Source organism: Spermophilus citellus (genome assembly GCF_964194105.1).
Source record: "Spermophilus citellus genome assembly, chromosome: 4".
Lineage (NCBI taxonomy): Eukaryota > Metazoa > Chordata > Mammalia > Rodentia > Sciuridae > Spermophilus > Spermophilus citellus.
Genome location: NC_138185.1, coordinates 7,427,817 through 7,448,305, shown reverse-complemented (window position 1 = coordinate 7,448,305; position 20,489 = coordinate 7,427,817). Strand labels below are relative to the sequence as shown.

The 20,489-nt window shown below is 48.7% G+C and overlaps 1 protein-coding gene across 5 annotated transcripts in view; it reads left to right on the top strand.

Moving 5' to 3' along the window:
- Positions 1-327: 327 nt before the first annotated feature.
- UBE2V1 (ubiquitin conjugating enzyme E2 V1) overlaps positions 328-20,489 on the top strand; it is a 31,300-nt gene continuing 11,138 nt past the window's right edge. The window contains exons 1-3 of one of the 5 annotated variants that reach the window (XM_081289553.1): positions 1,138-1,185; positions 8,640-8,712; positions 18,765-18,913. In XM_081289553.1, coding sequence (XP_081145679.1) covers positions 18,869-18,913 — 45 coding nt within the window. In that variant the 5' untranslated portion in view covers positions 1,138-1,185; positions 8,640-8,712; positions 18,765-18,868. Of the gene's footprint in view, positions 1,186-1,481; positions 1,615-8,639; positions 8,713-18,764; positions 18,914-19,045; positions 19,104-20,489 lie in introns of those variants that run through there. The other 4 variants (XM_081289555.1, XM_081289552.1, XM_081289554.1 and 1 more) reach the window with 4 other exon arrangements.

The following is a 20,489-nucleotide window of genomic DNA, read 5'->3' as shown; positions in this document are numbered from 1 at the left end:
GGGGAGACAACGGCACTTGCCCTGAGTGAGACCAGTGGAGATGCTTGGCAGAAACTGCTGTCGAGAAAGGTGATGAGTGGGATCTTCTGGGTGAGGGCTTCCTCTGTCCTGAGTGCTGGTCCTTCCTCTGCTGGGGATCAGCAGTACGACCTTGAGCCAGTTCCTTCAAGTTTCTCAGCCTCAGTTTTCACATCCATATAAGGGCTCATAAAGGAGTTGCTCATTAAATTACCACTTATTTGCAAATATATATGTCCCCAAGACCTTTGTACTTGCAGTTTTACCTCCTTTGCATCAGTTGGGTCTCTGTTGAAATGTGACCACCTTAGGAGGCTCTTCCTGGAGATTTCCTGCTGCTCCTTCACTGGTCTATTCCCTGGCCAGTCGTAGTTATAGTGTCCCACTTGTTTACTTGCTCTTTGTCTTCGACTAGAATCTAAGTCCCTGAAAGCCGGGACTTGGTTCTTCGGGGGTTCATCTCCAGCACCTAGCACAGTGCCTGGCATACAGTTGGTGCTTAACAAATATTTGGATGAAGGAGTAGACTAATGAGCGAAGGAATGAATGCATGGGTGGATGGATGGGCAAACGCTTTTGCTGCCAGCTTTAAAGGTCTCAAGTCAGTTAGCTGCGCCTCACCCCAAGCCGCCTCCGGCCGGCCGGGCAGCAACAACCCTGGAAGCAAGACTTCCTGGCCTGGGGTCAACTTCTGATTCAGCCGCTTAACAGCTGAGTTCAGCTAAATCGCACGGCCTGGCTCAGCTTCATTTTTCACGTTAATCCTGACCTGGTGAGGACGTGGCGAGGATCTAGCTGGAGAGGAACACGCCCGAGGCTGAACAGGCGCTTTTTGTTTTGCGGCTTTCTTTTCCTTTCACAGTCGCACCCTCCCAAGCCTAATCGCCCCAGCCCCTCTCACCAAGCACCTCAACACCACCCTCGCACCCGGGCCGGAAGACACTTGCAGGTTGCCGGGCCCTCGCGCACGCAGACATTTCCTCTCTCAGAGGAGTTCTCAGCGGCAGCCCCTCCAGGCCCGGCGCGCGGGTGCGCGAGCGGGCGTCAGCGGCGCCCTCTGCGCTTGCGCGTGCGCCTGCGCACCAGCGCCCGGGGACGGGCGGGGGGAGAAGAAGGGGCCGGCCTTCGAGCGACAGCGACGCAAGATGGCAGCCACCACGGGCTCGGGTGAGCGGGGGCGGGCCCGGCCGGCCGAGGGGGTGCGGGCTGGGCTGGGGCCGGGGACCCGGGAAGGCCCTTGCAGTGGGGCCGGTGTCTCCGTGCCGCCCGGTCCGCAGGGCTCCGCGGAGTGGCCCGCGCGGCCCGACGGGGAGGAGGAGCAGGCGGCGGCCGGAAGCACGGGCGGGGGCCGAGGGGCCTGTGGGCGGCGCGGCGAGGCGCGGAGGCTCTGGGCGGCGGGAGGGCCCCGCGGCGGGCCAGGCCGGGCAAGCCCCGCGGCGCCGCCGTGGAGGAGAGCGGGCCGGGAGGCCCCTCCGGGTGCGGGGCCCGGGACGTGTGCTCGCCGGACGGCGAGGAGCCCGGGGGCGGGCGGGCGGAGGAGCGCGGCCCGGCGACGGAGCAGCCCGCACGGCCAGGCGTTGGCCGCAAAGTCCGCAGGTTAGGGACGGAGGCGTCGCCTGGCTGCCTGGGGGAAGTAGGGCATCTCCACGGGGCCGGTGGGAGCGGGGAGGGGCAGCGGCCAGCGCCGGGCTAGGGCGACCCAGGGGCACCCCAGCACTAGCAGGCCATATCTGAGGGGACAGGTGACTCCTCCTAGTGGGGCTGCGGAGGCCATCTGCGGGCCGAGCGGAAGAGGACGGGCGGAAGAGGTGCCTTGGGAGTGGCAGCCCCCGCAAGGCCCCCGCAGTGGGTCCAGACGTGATTCCTTAGAGGGGGACTTCTCCTGTCCTGCCCTGGGTCAGGGGGGCAGACCTGGAAGTGCCTGTCCGGTGGAGCCACCACTCCTTTTCACTTTTGGATAACTGGGACAGACTGGTGTCTTCAGCTCAGAAGTTCCCCATTGGCCAGATGGGAGGGACAGATGAGAACTTTTGGGTGACTATGGGGAAGGACAGCCAAGAGGGAATACTCCCGAGGAAGGGACTCTGGTGGTCCCTGGTAGGTTCAGGGAAGCAGCATTTGGAGACTGGATCTCCTGCTGAGCACACTTAAAGGGGCCAGGAGGGGACACTTGAAGGGGCTGTTTGAGGATTAGCATTCTGCACTTGAACATCTGGAAATGGACTCAGATGGTCTTGGAGGTGGGTTGGTCATTGGCTGCGGACGATTCCTCCGAGGGGCTGATGGGGGAAGAGAGTTAGAGCCTGGAAGTTCAGGAATTTGGGGGAGATTCTCTACCTTTTAATGAGGAGGCTGCATCCTCAGCCTAGGAGGTACCCCCAAATGGGGTGATGGTGGGTTGCCTCTGATAGAGGGAGCAGACAGGGACACCAGCCTGGGTACGGAAGTCCTTGGGTGTAAGATAGGGCAGGGTCAGGAGGGGGATGGAAGTGTGGGGGACCTCATCTTCTCAGGATGTCTCTTCTAGTGTCTGAGTATGACTGATAGGGTGGGAACTGCTAGAATTGAATGCAGAGGATCTAATTAAAGCGATCCATCACAGACTGCCTTTTACATTGCCTTGTACAATTAAGTCAGCAGGGTCTCCCTGGAACATAGAGGAGCCGGTGCAGCCTTTTAACTAGATTTTGGTTTCAGTTGGTACATTGCTGAGTCAGTTCATTTACCAAAGCACTACCACAGGCACTCCCAGGAGACAGAGGCTGAGTCAGGGCAGGCTGCTGGGGGAACTTCTCACCAGAATGCCATCCCTGCCAGGTTGCTGTGAGCTGGAGAATGCAGTGTGTCGGAGGCAGCCATTGTTACCATGCAACTCAGCCTTGTTGGCAGTTGCTTGAGATCAGCTACCTACAGTCCAGTTTAACAACTCCTTAATTCTAATTTCCTGAGGCCCTACCAGTGTTAGAGGGCTTCATAAATGCTAGGGCAATCAGAAAACATTAGCAGCTGCTGTCTAGTGGACTCCAAGGGCACTCAGCATGGCTTAGATATAGAGCAGGCTTTGAGGCACCCTATACTGGTCTTCCCAAAATGGACATTTGCTGAAGGCCTGTATGTCCTATCGTAGATAGCAAACAGGATGGATGAAGCCCCTGTCCTTGAGGAGTTCCTGTTCAAATTAGGGAGGAGGCTATAAAAGAAGTAAATAATTAAGAATATTTTCAGCCAGGTGTGGTAGTGTATACCTGTAATCCCAGCAACTTGGGAGGCTGAAGCAGGAGGATCCCAAGTTTAAATCCAGCCTCAGCAACTTAGGCCCTAAGCAACTTAGACTTGTCTCAAAAAAAAAAAAAAAGAAAAGGGCTGGGGATGTGGCTCAGTGGTTAAGCACACCTGGATTCAATCTCCAATAACAAAAACAAACAAGAGTATTTTCACATACAGGGAGTGCTGTGAAGGAAATTGGGTGATGTGATAGTGTCCGGAGAAATGGTCAAGGTGAGCTTCTCTGGGAAAGTGGCATTTTAACTGAGACAAATGATGGAAAAAACCAGCCCTGCAACTTGTGTCATAGGGAGGACTGTCCATGCCAAGGCCCTGTGGTGGCTCTGAGCTTGACATGTTGAAAGAACAGAATAAAATTCCTCGGTGTGTGAGGGAGACTTGTTATGGAGTCCAGTCGTGGAGGTGTAGCTTTGGGTTTTATGAAGTACAAGGGGAAGCTATTGAATGAGCATCTGATATGAAATGGGCATTTAGGAAGTGTTTGTTTAATGAATGCTTTAAAATGACCTGTGGCCACAGGCAGTGAAGGTGTGTAGTACAGGCTTTCTTTTTTTTTTTTTTGTTTTTTGTTTTTTGTTTTTAAAGAGAGAGTGAGAGAGGAGAGAGAGAGAGAGAATTTTTTTTTTAATATTTATCTTTTAGTTCTCGGTGGACACAACATCTTTGTTGGTATGTGGTGCTGAGGATCGAACCCGGGCCGCACGCATGCCAGGCGAGCGCGCTACCGCTTGAGCCACATCCCCAGCCCTGTAGTACAGGCTTTCTAACCCTGAGAAGTTTGTCAGGTGTGTTGCGGAGCCTGTGCTCAGGTTTAAAGAGAATCTTTTGATTAATCTGTGCCCTTGATGCCAGGAGAGAGTCGTGAAGCCTTGAGTTCCTGCAGAGGCTGGACTTGGTTTCATGGTCAGCGCTTGCTGCACCACCTTCCTCTCATTTCCCTTGGGTCTGTGATGTGCACTTTCCACACAGATCCTGGAGAGTAGAACTGAGAACCATCCCTCTCAGTCCCTCAGGATGCCACACTGTGACTGGTGGATTTCTCCTGCCTTTTCCAATAGTGCAGGATCTCAGACAGTGGTCCTTGCTGTCACCCTGCAGCCCACAGACTTCCCTGACAGTGAACTAGAAACCAAGTGCAAGAGGAGTGAACCCTAGCTGGGCATGACTTCAAATTTGCATACCTAGGAGTGGCTCCCGTACACATCTGGTTTATGACAGGTTAACCATGTGGGCAGTGGAAATTAAACAGTTGTCCCTTCTGTTCAAGGGTGTTTCCCAGAGAAAGCCGGAGATGAGAACTCATAGTCCCTTAGTAGGTCTCAGTTCCCCTATGTCTCACTGTGAGCCATCTTGAGTCAATTGTAGTTAAGTGACTTTTGCAGTGTGGTCCCTGCAGTCAAGGAAGGAGCTCCATAGTGGCTCAGCCAGAGAGCCTGCAGTGTGCTCAGTGACGTGCTAACTGGCTTAACTGGGCTAGTGCCAGCTGTTCTGTTAAGGGACCTCCAGGGTTCATTTCAGTGTTGATTTTGTCCTTTCCACAGTAACTTTAAAATCACCCTGTTCCCTCCCCCCTTCCTCTTTCTCCTCCTCATTGTTCCTCCTCCATTTTGAATTGAACTCTACAGTAGTTTGATCAAAGTAGAGTACAACTGTGAATCTGCCTAATTCTAAAAGGCCACAGGGAGGTACAGAGTAGCCCGTTTTTTGGAGTAAATATTGTGAAATTACTGCTTTCATGCTGCATGTGGTGCTTCGGAGCATTCCAAGGACTTTGCTGGCCTTTCCTGTTGTCTCCTCTTAGCGCTCACAGCCCCGTGAGCTAACAGGGCAAGTGTCAGTTACTGAGGGAAGAACTAAAAGTTGAGGGAGCTGGTGGCTGGCTGAGAAGCGGTGGTGGTCACATCAGAGCCCATTTTGACTGCAGCTCCCCGCTGCACACACACCCTGCTCCAGGACCTTAGGAAACAGGTGGAAAGGTGTGGATTTGACATGTTCTTCCTGAGTCTTGGAGTAATCTTGGGAAAGAAAGGACTTGAATGAGAAGTGTCTGCAGTCCACTTCAGGAACCCTTTTTATAGCATCCCTAGCCATTGTGTGTCCCCTGCTGGGTCATGGCAGTTGGGACCGTTTTTAGGGAAGTGCTTGCATGTACCCTGTTCTGTGTAACACACCCCCTGGGCCTGGGCCTGGAGTAGCTCACGTGCAGGTCCTGGTCCTGGTCTGCGGCAGGCCCTGGGACCTCTGTAGGTTGCCCACTGGACTGTTATCTCCGGCCCCCATTGCCTCTTCTCCAGAGCCGGCATTTCGGGCCCTCAGCACTGGGCCTCTGTCCACATTTCCACCTCGGCCACGCAGTTTCCCTCAAGTTGATGAGAGTGGATGGTGTCTGGCAGGAGTCTTTCCTCAGCTTCACACCCTCCCTGTCACAGGTCTAGCTGGTGTAACCCCAGTCCCCTCCATCCCCCTTGTCGTCCTGTAACCAGAACACCACCTCTCTCCTGTGTGGAAGTCGGGAGACCTGCTTTGACTTGCCCTTTTCTAATACATTTTCTATACAGGAAGCAGAATGTCAAAAACTGTCATTTCCCCTCAGAAAGCCCTTCCTGTTGCACTTGAAGAATAAACTCAGGATCTTCCCATGGCCCATAAGGCGCTGAGTGGTCCTGGCCCTGCACCCGCTGCCTCACACTCCTGTTCTTGCTTCTCCCCTGCTGGGTGTGCTGTGGCCCCAGGTCTCCACGTGCCCGGCTGCTTCTTATTCTTCAGGTTGCAACACTCCCCAGAAAGCTCATCCCTTGCCACCTCATTGCATGGAATGGCTTTTTGTTCTGTTTTGATACCAAGGATTGAACCCAGGGCACTTAACCACTGAGCTACCTCCTCAGCCCTCTTTATTTTTTGAGACAGGGTCTCGCTGAGTTGCTGAGGCTGGCCTTGAGCCTGTGTTCCTCCTGCCTCAGCCTCCCAAGTCACTGGGATTACAGGTGCACCTCAGGGCATGGTTGCAAGGAGATTTCTTGGTCGCTATCCCAGGTGCCTGTTTGGTTTTCTTCTAAAGCGCAGGCTTACCTGAGTCTTGTTTCTTTTCTTGCATATTTTCTGTGCCTTTCGTCAGGCAGGATTCTGTCTAGTTCTCTGCTGTGTCCCTGCACCCGGTGTAGTCCCTGACCTTATAGTCAGCTGTTCAATAAATATTTGTTGAAAGTTGCAGTGGGTTAATCCAGGGTCTTACTTTGATGTCACCAAATATGTCAATTCGGCATGTGGGGAAACTGGATCTGATAGGACAGGAGCAAAGAGACCCTCAGTCTTCCCCAGGACAGGTCTCACCCTGGTGCTTTACTGTAGAACTGACTGTGTCCTCGCCTTCCCCAGCCCTGTCGCACTTCTTAACAGCTTCTCTGCTCCACCCCGGGAGGGGAGGGAGGATCTGACCCTTGCCTCCTCGATGACCAGCCTGACCCTAGCTCAAGGTCTTCATTCTGTCATTGCAGTTTGCTTCCCCTAGAGCAACTGTCTCAAACTAGGGAGCATTCAGATGGCCTGGGGGCCTGCTGGAGTTCTGGAGGAGCTGAGGACCCCCGCTCCATGAAGCAGCCCTCAGGGAGAACCGCCTCCTGGGCAGCCAGACCAGCTGCTCCCTCAGCTTTGACCTTAGCTCTCGGAGGTTGAGCCCTGTGCCTCCCTCCAGGCCTCCGTGTCTCCTGAAGTGGGAGCCTCCTGGGGCGGGAGCAGCCCCACACTCCTAACCCAGGTTGCTGTCTTCCTGGAGGAGCCCAGAATCCTGCGGAGCCAGCAGCTTTCTTTTCGGGAGGACCCTGAAGCTCTCCTGTTCTAAGTCAAGGCCTGGGTCAGGCGCGGGCCTCGCAGCCTTCGCCTGCTATGGAGTCCCTTTGTACCACAGATATTTCAGTATGTAGCGGTGCTTCTGGTGACTGCCTTAAGTGTCCCGCTCTACTCCGTGTCAGACTCATCAAATATTCATGCTTTCTCAACCTGCCTGTTGTATTTTCTTCGTGCCTCCTGCAGCTGCTGACTTTTAGGTTTATATTTAGCCAAGAGAATTACTGGCTGCTTTTGATACTGACACAGGTCCAGGAAAATCCTCTGGAAAGAATTCTGAAGTAATAGGAACAAATATTTTCTTGTAAAAGGCCTTGGGTTACTGTGATATTTTAGCACCTTGGTGAGATTATCTTAGCATGTTTAGATTTTCCTTATCTATATCTAGTTCTTACAGAGTCCATTTTTATATCCTCTGTGTCATCACTTGATGCTGTTTTTCCAGCTGCATTTTAGATGTCAGATGGACAAATATTGGGAATCTGAAAATTTAGGTTGATTCAGTTGATTAAAATGCAGTAGGAATAAAACACGTTAGAATATTGGGTTTTCTGACCAGTTATGCTTCTGTTCTTTGGCATATGTGGACTTGGTTTTTTAATTTACTCACTGAAATGTTTTGTTTAAGTGAAATCATGAGTTTGAACTTACACTCTCCATTTGGGATGGGGTGGACTTCTGGTGACTGGTACATCCTTAAGTCTGCAGGTCTCTGAACTCCACCTGTATTCAGATTTATATACCTAAAGTAGCCCCTGAAATTCTAGGACTGGGGTGCAGTTTGGCCATTTGGATTTAAATGCTCTTTGTTTTGTAGAAAGTGTTGATATATTAACTTTATGTGCAGATCTGGAATATTAGTAACATGCTTTCCTACAGATTATATGAAACATAGTTCATTTTACAAAAGTGAAGAATCCTTTCCCTATGTGGTTTAGGTGAGAAAACAGTTTTCCCTCATTAAAAAAAAAAAAAAGTATATTTCTCCTTAAAATTCTCGATCTCTAAAAAAATGAAAATAGTACCAAATTTTACTTATATCAAAATTTAAAAACCTTAGCATCTCAATTATACGCTGTTGGTGTCCGATGTGTCGGTCATAGTAGGTTAAGACTGTTAATAGAAAAGGGAAGATTCTGCTTTTTCTTCAGCCAGGAAACATTTATTGAGTACCACTGTGTGCCAGATAGCTTGCTGGGTTCTAGGGAGGCAGACTGAATGAGTCACAGCTCTGCCTTGAGAAGCTCAGAGAGTGAGTCAGAATAAAAAAGAGAAAAGGAAACGGAAACAGAAAGAAAAAGTACAGCGCAGGCCTCATGTGGAGATCCAGGTGTATAGGGACGGGGTTCTGAGAGGTCCTCTGCAGTTTACTGCCTTCCAAGTAAGATTTGTAGATTTTAAGATCATTATATTAAAAATATAATTTTTCTTGGACCTTAAAACCCATACTCACCCCAGGATGATTTTCATGATGTTAGACTCCTCTTTTGCAGATGTGTTGGGGTACTGAGGAGTGAACCCGGGGCCTCACGCATGCAGTTGATTAGAAGAACAGAAGCATAACTGGTCAGAAACCCCATATTCTAACATGTTTATTCCTACTGCACTTTAATCAACTGAATCAACCTCTGAGCCACCTTCCCAGCCCTAGACTCCCTATTAATGGTGCCTTGTTTGCTGTTTGTATTTTCAGAAATAAAGCAGAGATAGAATTTTGTGACATTGAAGTTATTCATTCTGAAATGATACCCCTAGTTAACCCCTAGTCGTTTGTTCATTCACCCACAAACTTCTGAGTGCCTTTTCTAGAGAGCAGAGCACCTTAGGGGCATCGGAGACACAGTACTAAACAAAGACAGAGATTTATTCTCATCACCGTAGCCAATGAAGTGGAAATGAATATGTCTAAAATGTTCAGTGGCAACAAGTCCAGTAAAGAAAAATACTACAAGATAAGTCTGCACGCCCTTGACCTCAGTGACCTGGGAGGCTGAGGCAGGAGGATCACAAGTTCAAGCCCAGCCTCGCAACTTAGCTAGACCCTGTCTCAAAAAGGGCTGGGAATGGTGTGTGACTCAGTGGCTCAGTGGTAAAGTGCCCCTGGGTTCAACCCCCGGTACCCCAAAGTTTTGATAAATAAATCAAGATGAGAAAATGGAACAGTTAGTCATTAGGTTGAGGAACAAGGGATCAACTCAGCCACTCCCGGCTCTGGGACAGAGGCAGAGCAAATGCAGAGGAGGAGAAAAGGTGGCACACTGGTGTGGCTGAGGCTAAGGGAGCAAGCAAGGAGCGGCAGGGAATGGTGTGTGACGGTGGGGTGCAGGCCAGGGCGGGACTGGGGAGTGCTCTAGTTGTGGCAGGAAGCAGGTGGTGGGCGTGGAGAAGGGCACTTTAAAAGAAACTAGAGAATAGACTAGGCAGTTAGGAATCTGGTGCTGTGGATCAGAGCAAAATACTGTGGAGACCGTGAGTAAGACTGACCAGATTTGCAAATGGGCTGGATGTGGGAAGGAGTGCTTGTCGGGACTATGAGATTTAGGGTCAGGAGAAATGTTTGTGCCACACACCGAGACTGAGGAGTGGGTGGTGTTTGGGGAGGAAGAAAGCAAGGGGCTCTGCTTTGGGGGTGTCTTTGAAAGGCCTCTTAGATGTGTTGGTGGGAATGGTCAGGAGGCAGCTGACTGGAGAGGTAAACTGGAGGCTCCTTACTTGGATCCCCATCTGGGTAGAGTCACCTGGGGGATGGGACAGATCAAACCCTCAGAGAGCAGAGGTGGAGGGACCAGCAGCCAGGAAAGGAAGAAACCTGGGCTGAGGGAGGCAAGGAGGGTGCTAGAGGGTGCGGTCCAGAGCACCAATAACCGCGTTATTCATTTATTTATATGAGGTGCTGAGACTCGAACCTGGTGACTCACACATGCAAGACAAGTGCGCTACCACTAAGCCACGACCCGGCCCCTAGGCGAGCCTTTTGAGATTTTTTTTGCTGATAAGGAACAAAGAAGGTGGTAGCTGAAAGAGGATACTGGGTGAAGCAAGGGGCTTGTGGGTTGATTGTTTTTCATGATAGATAGCAGTGTGCTGAAGGAGGTGATCAGTAGCATATTTACAAAGTGCCAGGTCTTATCCAAGTGCTTTCCAGGTCTGAACTCACTCCTTCTCCCTTGCCACATGTACAGGCAGGAGCATTGTGACCCCTGGTTTGCTGGGGCTCAAGGTAATGTGCCAGGCATACAGCCAACTTGCTGGAAGGCTGTGGAGTCGGAGCCCTGGGGCTGAGGCTCAGTTGTAGAGCACTTGCCTAGCAGGCCTGAAGGCCCTGGGAGGGACTTTTCCAGCAGTACCAAGATCCCAGGTCTGTGTTCCTAATCCTCTGCTTAAAAATTATGGACTGTTCACTAAAGTATGTTCTGATTCTTGTTTGTGGGAGTTTAGTATAGCCAACACTCCAACCTGCTCTTTTGAAATAGAGTGGTAGACCAAATGGCTTTGCTTTCCTCTGGCATCCAGAGCTGGGTGAGGTGGGTCTGCACACATGGAGAAATGGGGTGGACTTTGTTTGCCCTTAATAAAGTGGAATTGCAAACCTTTTTATTCTTTTATGCTCTGTTTTTTAAATTTTTTCAACAAATGCTTATCTGAGACATATACAGGCCAGTTGGTTTATTTATCACATTGTAAAACCAGGAACTTCGCTGCACTTCTATGCAATAATACAGGCCACTGTAAATCTCTCAGTCCCTCTGCTTCCCATCAGCCAGGCCTGGGAGAAGTTCGTAACAAGTTTTGTCACAGAATTGGTTTTGTTTGGGGAGGGGGGGTACCAGGGGTTGAACTCAGGAGCACTCAATCCCTGAGCCACATCCCCGGCACTATTATTTTGTATTTTCTTTAGAGGCAGGGTTTCTCTGAGGCTTAGTGCCTTGCTGTTTCTGAAGCTGGCTTTGAACTCGAAATCCTCCTGCCTCAGCCTCCCTGGCTGCTGGGATTATAGGCATTCACCATCGCGCCAGGCACAGAATTGGCTTTAAGCAAATGCTTCTGACTTTATATCCTGAAACCTTAGCAGTAGCCGCCCCAGGCTGGCCTTGGCCTCCCAGCCTGTCCTGAGCATCACCTGGAGCCCTGCTGTGCCTTTTCTCTGGTGCAGCTCCCCACCAGTTACCCAAAAGTCCAGTCGTTTGGTGACATTGCCCAGCCTCTTCAGCTCAGTGAATCCCACAGTCGTGTGGGAGCCCTGAGAAGCTGAGGAACAGTCCCGTGGCGGGCTGCACTTGTGTGTGTGTGTGTGTGTGTGTGTGTGTGTGTGTGTGTGTGTGTGGTCTCCACTGAGACGTGGTGTGCTGCAGGGAGGCTCCGGTTTTTATTTCTTCTTAGCCTTGCGTTGCCTGGTGCGGAGCCTTGGAAGGACTGGTGTGATTATCATACTGAAAGAAGGTGTACATGCATGTATGTTACTGATAATTTTATTTTATTTTTTTTAAAGAGAGAGAGAGAATTTTAATATTTATTTTTTAGTTCTCGGCAGACACAACATCTTTGTTGGTATGTGGTGCTGAGGATCGAACCCGGGCCACACGCATGCCAGGCGAGCGCGCTACCGCTTGAGCCACATCCCCAGCCCTGTTACTGATAATTTTAAAAGTTTTTTTAGTTGTAGACAGACGCAATCTTTATTTTACTTATTTTTATGTGGTGCTGAGGCTCCAACCCAGTGCCCCAGACATGCTAGGCAAGCGCTCTGCCACTGAGCCCCAGCCCCAGCCCTGTTACTGATAATTTATGTATAAGGCAGCTTGTTGTTGTTGTTGTTGTTGGGGCAGGTGAAAAGCCCAAATTTGCAGTCCTTGAAGGTGTAGGGTTTTTTGTTTGTTTGTTTTTTGGCTTGTAAATGTAGTGTCCAATTTGACACATGCTGAACACGATAAGCCACTGTGGTCCCTTGACCAGGAGCGTTGTGTTTTTACTGGGAGAGTGCAGTAATTTCTGATTTCTGCCTTACTCTTCCCCAAACTTTGCTTTTAATTTTTGAGTTAAAATTAAAGTTGATGGCTTAAAAAATGAACTAAGAGCCTTCTTTACAGGAGCTTTCTGGTTTGTGGACGGGTTCTTCAAGATTCACCTAAAGGGCTGGGAATGGAACCACCATTTGACCCAGCTATTGCCCTTCTCGGACTATTTCCTGAAGACCTTAAAAGAGCGTACTATAGGGGCTGGGGATGTGGCTCAAGCGGTAGCGCGCTCGCCTGGCATGCGTGCGACCCGGGTTCGATCCTCAGCACCACATACCAACAAAGATGTTGTGTCCGCCGAGAACTAAGAAAAAATAAATAAATATTAAAATTCTCTCTCTCTCTCTCTCTCTTTGTCCCCCCCTCTCTCTCACTCTCTCTTAAAAAAAAAAAGGCGTACTATAGGGATACTGCTACATCGGTGTTCATAGCAGCACAATTCACAATAGCTAGACTATGGAACCAACCCAGATGCCCTTCAATAGATGAATGGATTAAAAAATGTGGCATTTATACACAATGGAGTATTACTCGGCACTAAAAAATGACAAAATCGTGGAATTTGCAGGGAAATGGATGGCATTAGAACAGATTATGCTAAGTGAAGCTAGCCAATCCCTAAAAAACAAATGCCAAATGTCGTCTTTGATATAAGGAGAGCAACTAAAAACAGAGCAGGGAGGAAGAGCATGAGAAAAATATTAAACAGGGATGAGAGGTGGGAGGGAAAGGGAGAGAGAAGGGAAATTGCATGGAAATGGAAGGAGACCCTCATTGTTATACAAAATTACATATAAGAGGATGTGAAGGGAAAGGGGAAAAAAAACAAGGAAGAGAAATGAATTACAGTAGACGGGGTGGAAAGAGAAGATGGGAGGGGAGGGGATGGGGGATAGTAGAGGATAGGAAAGGCAGCAGAATACAACAGTTACTAATACGGCAATATGTAAAAATGTGGATGTGTGGACGTGTAACCGATGTGATTCTGCAATCTGTATTTGGGGTAAAAATGGGAGTTCATAACCCACTTCAATCTAATGTATGAAATATGATATGTCAAGAGCTTTGTAATGTTGTGAACAACCAATTAAAAAAAAAAAGATTCACCTAAAGGGTTAGATTTACCTAAAGTGCCAGTGCCAGGTTCTGCCTGAGCTGAGTGTGGGACGTTTGAGCTCAAGGAGGTCTAGGCCAGCACTCCACCCCTGAGCCGCGCCCAGCTCTGCCCAGGGGAGTTTTTGAGCCCAATTAGGTGCAAAATGGTGCTCCATGAACAGAGTGAGGCCCGTGGGCTTGTCCAGACCCAGGAGTGACTGTCCAATTTGAGCAGGACACCTGCTCTCCAACTTCCCTCCAGTCTTGGCACTCCGGTTTTGAGCCAGATAGTGAAGAAGGTTACGGAGCCACGCCGTTCCTCTCACCACCCCCTCTTGTTCTTTGGGAAATAGTTATTTCATTATATATTATTTACCTTAACATGCTCATTTGTTGCCCCCCTTTTTTAATCTTTATTTTTTTATTTTTCTGTGGTGCTGAAGAACAAACTCAGCACCTCACACATGTGAGGCAAGTGCTCTACCCCTGAGCTACAGCCCCAGCCCCATTTGTTGCAATTTTAATTGAAAAAACGTTTAAAAAATTTCTCAGTCGTAATTCCTAATTTGACAAATATCAGTAGCTGTAAAACCCACATAAACCAAGAAAAGTCCTTGTTAGATTTTAAGGATGTGAAGGGGTCTGGAGACAAGTTTGAGAGCACTATTCAAATTGAATAAATGTGTATCATCATTACTTAGTATATAGTGTAGTTATTCTGATATTTATGTGTCTATTTCAACTCCTACTTGAAATATTTCTACATTGCCTAATAGATACTGACCAATACAAAGTTTTTCCTTTATTAAGCTGTTTATGATGCCTCTTCTGCAACTTGAAAATTGCTGGACTAAGGCATGTAGAGCACTTGCCTAGCTTGATCCCCAGCACCTTGAAAGTCATCTGGTTTGAATTGTTCCATGATTCCAGGATTGCAGTGAAAACAGAAAGCTTACTTTGGCCTCCATGATTCTTAGTTACTTTACCAAGTGCTGACTTAAAATACATTGAACTGACCTCCATATTTCTTTCCTATTTTTCTTTTGGTACTGAGGATCAAACCCAGGGTCCTAACCCTAGACCTTTTAATATTTTATTTAGAGACAGGGTCTCGCTAAGTTGCTGAGGCTGGCTTTGAACTTGATCCTCCTACCTCAGCCTCCTGAGTTGCTGGGATTACAGGCGTGCATCACCACACCAGCTGACCTCCAAATTTCTTTGGCTCAATTGTATACGGGGGTTTTGCACAAAATTAATAATATTGTCTATTTTTTAAAGTAATTGTATATTTAATTCAATAGAAATGTGTATTGAAAGTATAGTATTAATTACCAAAATAATATTTGTCCTACTTCACAAATTCAAATTAAACATCTGAAAAAAGGTGAACTTGAATTCATCATCTATTTTGAAACTAATAGCAGTGATCTTGTGATATTCAGATGTCAGAACTTCTCAGTGAGGTCTGCTTGTTAGAGGAGAAGGTATCACTTGAGCCATACATAGGCTGTTCTCTGCTGAAGTCTACAAGATGGATAGCACTACTAGAAACAGTCCTTCCTGGCTTTTAAATACCTGACACAGAAAGGAACCTATTATTGAGGTCAGGGGTCATGTAACTGAAGGGGACATGGCTTACGGTTATCTAGAAGGAAGAGTCTTCTAGGAGAGAAGACAACTGCAAAGGCCCCAAGGTAGGGACCTTGTCTGAAGCACAGCACAGGTGGCTTAATTCCTTTTTTTTTTTTTTTTTTTTTTTTTCATTTTGCTTTGTTATAGTAGAAGAAATCAGAACCTGGTGCCTGCCAGTAGTTCCAGCTAGGTGCCTGCCTGTGAGTCAGGCGATTTCGTAAGCCCAAGAGTTCAAGGCCAACCTGGGCAACATAGCAAGACCCTGTCTCTCTCAAAAAAGAAGAAAAAGAAATCAGGGGCCAGGGCTGTGGCTCAGTGGCAGAGCACTTGCCTAGCACGTGTGAGGCACTGGGTTCGATCCCCGGCACCACATACAAAATAAACAAATAAAATAAAGGTAGGGTGTCCATCTAAAACTAAAAAAATATTACAAAAAAAGAAATCAGGAAATTCTGGTTTACGAGGAAAATCACCCATAATCCTTGCCCACACAACCATTGTAACATCTTAGTCTGTGTCCTTCAGTGTTCTTAAGCTTCTTGAGATGTCTCTTACCTTCTGTGTTGGTTTGCTAGGTCTTCCATAACAAAATGCCACCTGTTGGGTGGCTTAAACAACAAATTTACTCCTCCTGGCTCTAGGCTGGAAGTCCAAGATCCGGTTGTGAGCAGGCTGCTTTCTCCCGAGGCCTCTCCCTTTGGCTTGTAGATGGCCACCTTCTTGTGGAGTCCTCACATGATCTTCCCTCTGTATATACTTATCCCTGGTGCTTTTTTCTGGGTCTTAGATAGGGTGGGGTCCTTCCCAAGAGCCTCGTTTTCATATGATCACTTTTTTTTTTTATATACTATTTAGTGGATGTGGGGAGAGGCCGTGTGGGGATAGAACCCAGGGCCTCTCACACACTAGGCAGGCACCCTGCAATTAGCTGGACCCCAGGCCTCCACAACACTGTCCGTATACAAGAACCTCAGATACTCAGTAGCCTTCCTAGCAATTGCTCCAGTGTTCTCTTGGCTTTCATTTTTATTGGGGTAGGCTTATAAGTTACCGGTAGTAAAAGTAGAAATGCACGCTGATTTTTTTTTTCTTAGCTAAATTAGGATTATTTAACTTTGTTGAGTAAAATTAATAATATTGTCTAGCTTTGTGCCTATAATGTCACAAACATTTCAATTTTATGTCTTTGAGAGGGGACTTAATTCCACATAGCTGAATAATCCACTCAGCCATACTGCAGATGAATGAAAAATGCCAGTGTTCTTCTAGCCAGCGGTTCAAGTATGGTTTTTGCTGTTTCCCTTCAAGTACTATATGTGATAGTCCATAATTATTTTTCAGTCAGCTGACTACTTATATTTATTTTAAAAGCAATAATTTAGCCAAATGCAACGCCGTATACCTGTAATCCCAGTGGCTTGGGAGGCTGTAGCAGGAGGATCACAAGTTCAAGGCCAGCCTCAGCAATTTAGCAAGACCCTGCCTCACAATAAAAATAGAAAAAAAGGCTGGGGTATGGCTCAATTGTTAAACACCCCCGGATTCAATCTTTGTACCAAAAAACAAACAAAAGGAATAATTTACCATTGTTGTAAATGGGAGGTTAAGATACTATTATTTGTCGTAAATAAGTTTTTCTTTCTTTTTGTTCCCCCCCACCCCCCCAGTAACGGGGATGGAACCCAGGATCTCAGTCTCACAACACTAGACCAGAGCTGTACCTCGGCTACACCCCCAGCCTCTGAATAAGTTATTCTTAAAAATGTATTACTGAGCGTGTGCACGCCTGTAATCCCGGTGTCGCGGGAGGCTGAGGCAGGAGGATAGAAAGCTCAAAGCCAGCCTCAGCAACTTAGTGAGGCTCTAAGCACCTTAGTGAGACCCTGTCTCTAAATAGAATATTTTAAAAATTGTCTGGGGATGTGGCTCCGTGGTTAAGCGCCCTTGGGCTCAATCCCCAGTATCCAAAACAAAACAAGAAAAACGCATTACTGTAAATGAAGCTTTGGTCACACCTAGCGTCATCCAATGTGCCATTGCGGCTCTGTCCTTCCAGTTGCTCAGACTAACCCTGGGAGCTGTAGTTGCTGCGCCTCACACTTCACAGCCCCAGACAGCAGAGTGTCAGCTCAGACCTCTGCACCCAGCCTCCGTCACAGCTGTCACCTCAACAGGTGGCTGAGGCCTCTACCGGGCAGTCACAGGAGCTTCCTGCCTGCGGTCTTTACTCGGGTCCGGCCCGTCCATCCATCCTCTCCTGCTCTGCCTCCCTCCCTGCTCTTCTGTCCACGCCTCCTTCTTTGCTTGCTCTTCCTTCTGCCTCGAGGCCCACCCTCAGCATCCTTAGGTCACAGTCAGTCCCTCGCCTCCTTCAGTCATGCCACCTGGTGACAGTAATTTAAAGCTTAGCCCTGCCCTCCATCACTTGCTGCAGAACACCAGGCTCTCCCGTACCCTCGGCTCCCTTTCGTCTCCCGTTCGTCTGGGCAGCCGTGGGCCTCACCGAGTGGAACTCCACGAGAGCAGGCAGCGCTGTTCTGTCACTGCCTGTTGCCCAGGGCCTGGAGGAGCGTCTGACACACATGGGGGTCAGATACGTACTCTGGTTGGATTAATACTGGCCTGTGTCCTACTCTTAGGGAAAGGCTGATGTATACTGGGGGACCTCTCATAGTCTTGGGTCCCTCCTCTGGGCCTCTCTTCACAGTTACGTGGTAAGTTCTACTGAGAGTCTGACCAGATGGAGAACCAGCATTCAAGGCATAGGCAGCTTGTAATTTGTCTGGATTCTGAACTTCACTCCGCCCAAAAAAAAAATATTGCAAATGCCAGAGAAGATGGGGGAGGGTGGAGGCCAGCAGAAGAGGTTGGGGGAGCCCTAGTAGAGAGGCTCCATGCCCAAGCCAGGAAGAAGGTTGGCGTCCCCCCCTCCCACGCCCACCCTGAAGGCCCCGGGGCCCAGGGTCTTTTCTGGAGGACACCTAAGCATGGCTCAGGCCTGTGTGGACTTAGGTCCTGTGGCCTGATGCCGGAGTGTTGCTCTCCTGAGCTCCTAGCTGAGACTTGGGGTTTTTGGAAAGCAGGTAAATTAGAGAACCGGCTGCCACCTTCCACATTCTCACCAGTCAGGAGAGCAGCTAATGAGAGCAGCTGGCAATGGAACATCTTAGCCATGGCACCTTCGCTGGCTCTTGGTTGATTAAGTAAACACCATTTTTATTTGATCTGTCCATGGCTGCTTTTCCTCCTAATGTCACTTGAGAGTCATTCCAACAGGTGAGCATACCCTTTGCCTCAGGAGTAGGTGTTCAGTCCAGGCCTAGTGCCACACACTGGGACCCAGTGGCTCAAGGCTAAGTTCAAGACCAACCTGGGCAACTTAGTGAAGAAACACTACCACCAAGCAAAAGTGGAGAGGCTGGGGGTCGCTCAGTGGTAAAGCACCCTGGGTTCAGTCCCCAGTACCAAAAAAAGAAAGGGAACAGAAGAGAGATGTCATGAGAGCAAAACCAAAGACATAGCCCGTCTCCAACAGGATACTTTGGTGGGCACTTGGTGTGGGTGGTTTTCATCACACTCTCGTGACCCACTGGATCAACACTTGGACATGTAAAAGTTGATGAAGTGTGTCAGATGGCTGGGGTTGGGGTGTCTAAGTTTGGTTATCCAGCCCCGATCATGTCACCTGTCACAGAACACGAGCTCCTTCCCTCTGGTCGTGCTAGTTGTTGTAAGTGGCTCGTCTGAGGCGGGACAGCCATCAGGAGCTGTTTGCATGTTGGCATCCCCATCGCCAGGTAGTGTAACAAGAGCCGGCTCTGGGCTCGCAGTCCCCTGTAGTTGCTAGTATCTTGAATTTCTTTCCATTTATTTTAGGAGTAAAAGTCCCTCGCAATTTCCGACTGTTGGAAGAACTCGAAGAAGGCCAGAAAGGAGTAGGAGATGGCACAGTTAGCTGGGGTCTAGAAGATGACGAAGACATGACACTTACGAGATGGACAGGGATGATAATTGGGCCTCCAAGAGTAAGCGTCGAGCTACGGCTATAAATGTCAATGTCTTAAACTCACTGTGCCTCCTTTTAAAAATACACTAGCCTTATCGCGGAAAAAAAGCTCACCCATGGTATACTTTCTGAAATGTGGCTATTCTTTTTTGACCAGTTTCAGTTTATATATGTGAACCTCCTCTGATGCTGTTTAATCCCTCTAAATGGTAAGCAAAAACCCGTTGAGACTCAGTGTGAATTTACATGTCACGTATCAGTGAGTTGAGATCTTTGAACCCTTGGATGTCCCTCAGAGCAAGCTATCAAAGAACCCAACTCCAGGTCTAGCCAGCAGCCCCGAGGCCGGTCCCAGAGGAATTCGGGAAAGCCCACACAGCTGTGGTTTCGCCTCCTGGTTTCCCAGGTCTGCTGTACCTGGGTCCCAATCCGAGGGGCCATTCAGCAAAGGTCTGGCTTCTGTCTGTCCTCTGTGCTCTGTTCCAGGCATTGATAGGTCCAGAGACCTTTGCCAAGAAGGGCCGAGTCAAGAGGGTGGGGAAGGTGACCTTCCAGCTCTGTGATGGGAGCTGCCGCGTGGCTCTCCTGTGTGTGATCGCACTCCACCTCACAGTTGGGGAGACAGACCAGGGCATTGAAGTCACTTGCCCAAAGTCACATAGCTGCTCGGCCACGTCTGTGTGACTGGAGCTTGTGCTCCTCAGTGACCACCTGCCACATTGTTCCCCGTGTTTATGTTTTGAGAGTTCATTTGTTACCAGTATAGAATCACCCAGAGTGCTCACGACCATAGTGACTTGACATAGACGTCAAGAACCAGGTTCCTGTTAACATGACACTCGTTTCAGACAGGCTGTGGGAGATTTGGCTGAATGTGCTTAAGGATGACACCATCCACGCCTCCTCTTAACTGCCCACAGGCTCTGAGTTTGCACTGTGGTGTGGAAGGATGCGGGACGAGGCCCAGCCGGAGCAGGCAAGAGCCCAGCTCACTGTTGGGGCGCACTGACTTTCATCCTGACCGTTGGCACTCGTGGTGCTCAGCACCTAAAAAGGCACTTCATGTTGCTTTTTGAGTCATTTTTGTGACCCTGAGTTTTGTAGGGTGTGTACATTTGATAATGTGCTTATTCGTCTCTTTTTCCTATGAAAAAGTCTTGTTTTCCACTGAGATGATTTTCTTTGCTGTCTCTGAAAGTTCACTATACGCTTTTGGCTTCTTCTCTGCATTTCTTCTCTTAAGAAAGGTTTAGGATTGTTGAGGATGAGACCCTTCTTCCTTGTCCTTATTCCCAGAGGACCTGGAAATGACTCAGAATGGGATAGTTGTTCAGTGGATTTGTTCAACCAGTTCCCTCATTTATAGTTCCCAGAAATAAGTCCACTGAATACCACTGAATTAACATACTTAACAAACAAAAAAAAAAAACAAGCCAGGCGTGGTAGCACATGCCTTTAATCCCAGCGGCTCAGGAGGCTGAAGCAAGAGGATCACAATTCAAGGCCAGGCTCAGCAACTTACCAGACTATGTCTCAAAATTAGCGATATAAAGGACTGGGGGTATGTGTGGCTCAGTTGTAGAGTGTCCCTAGGT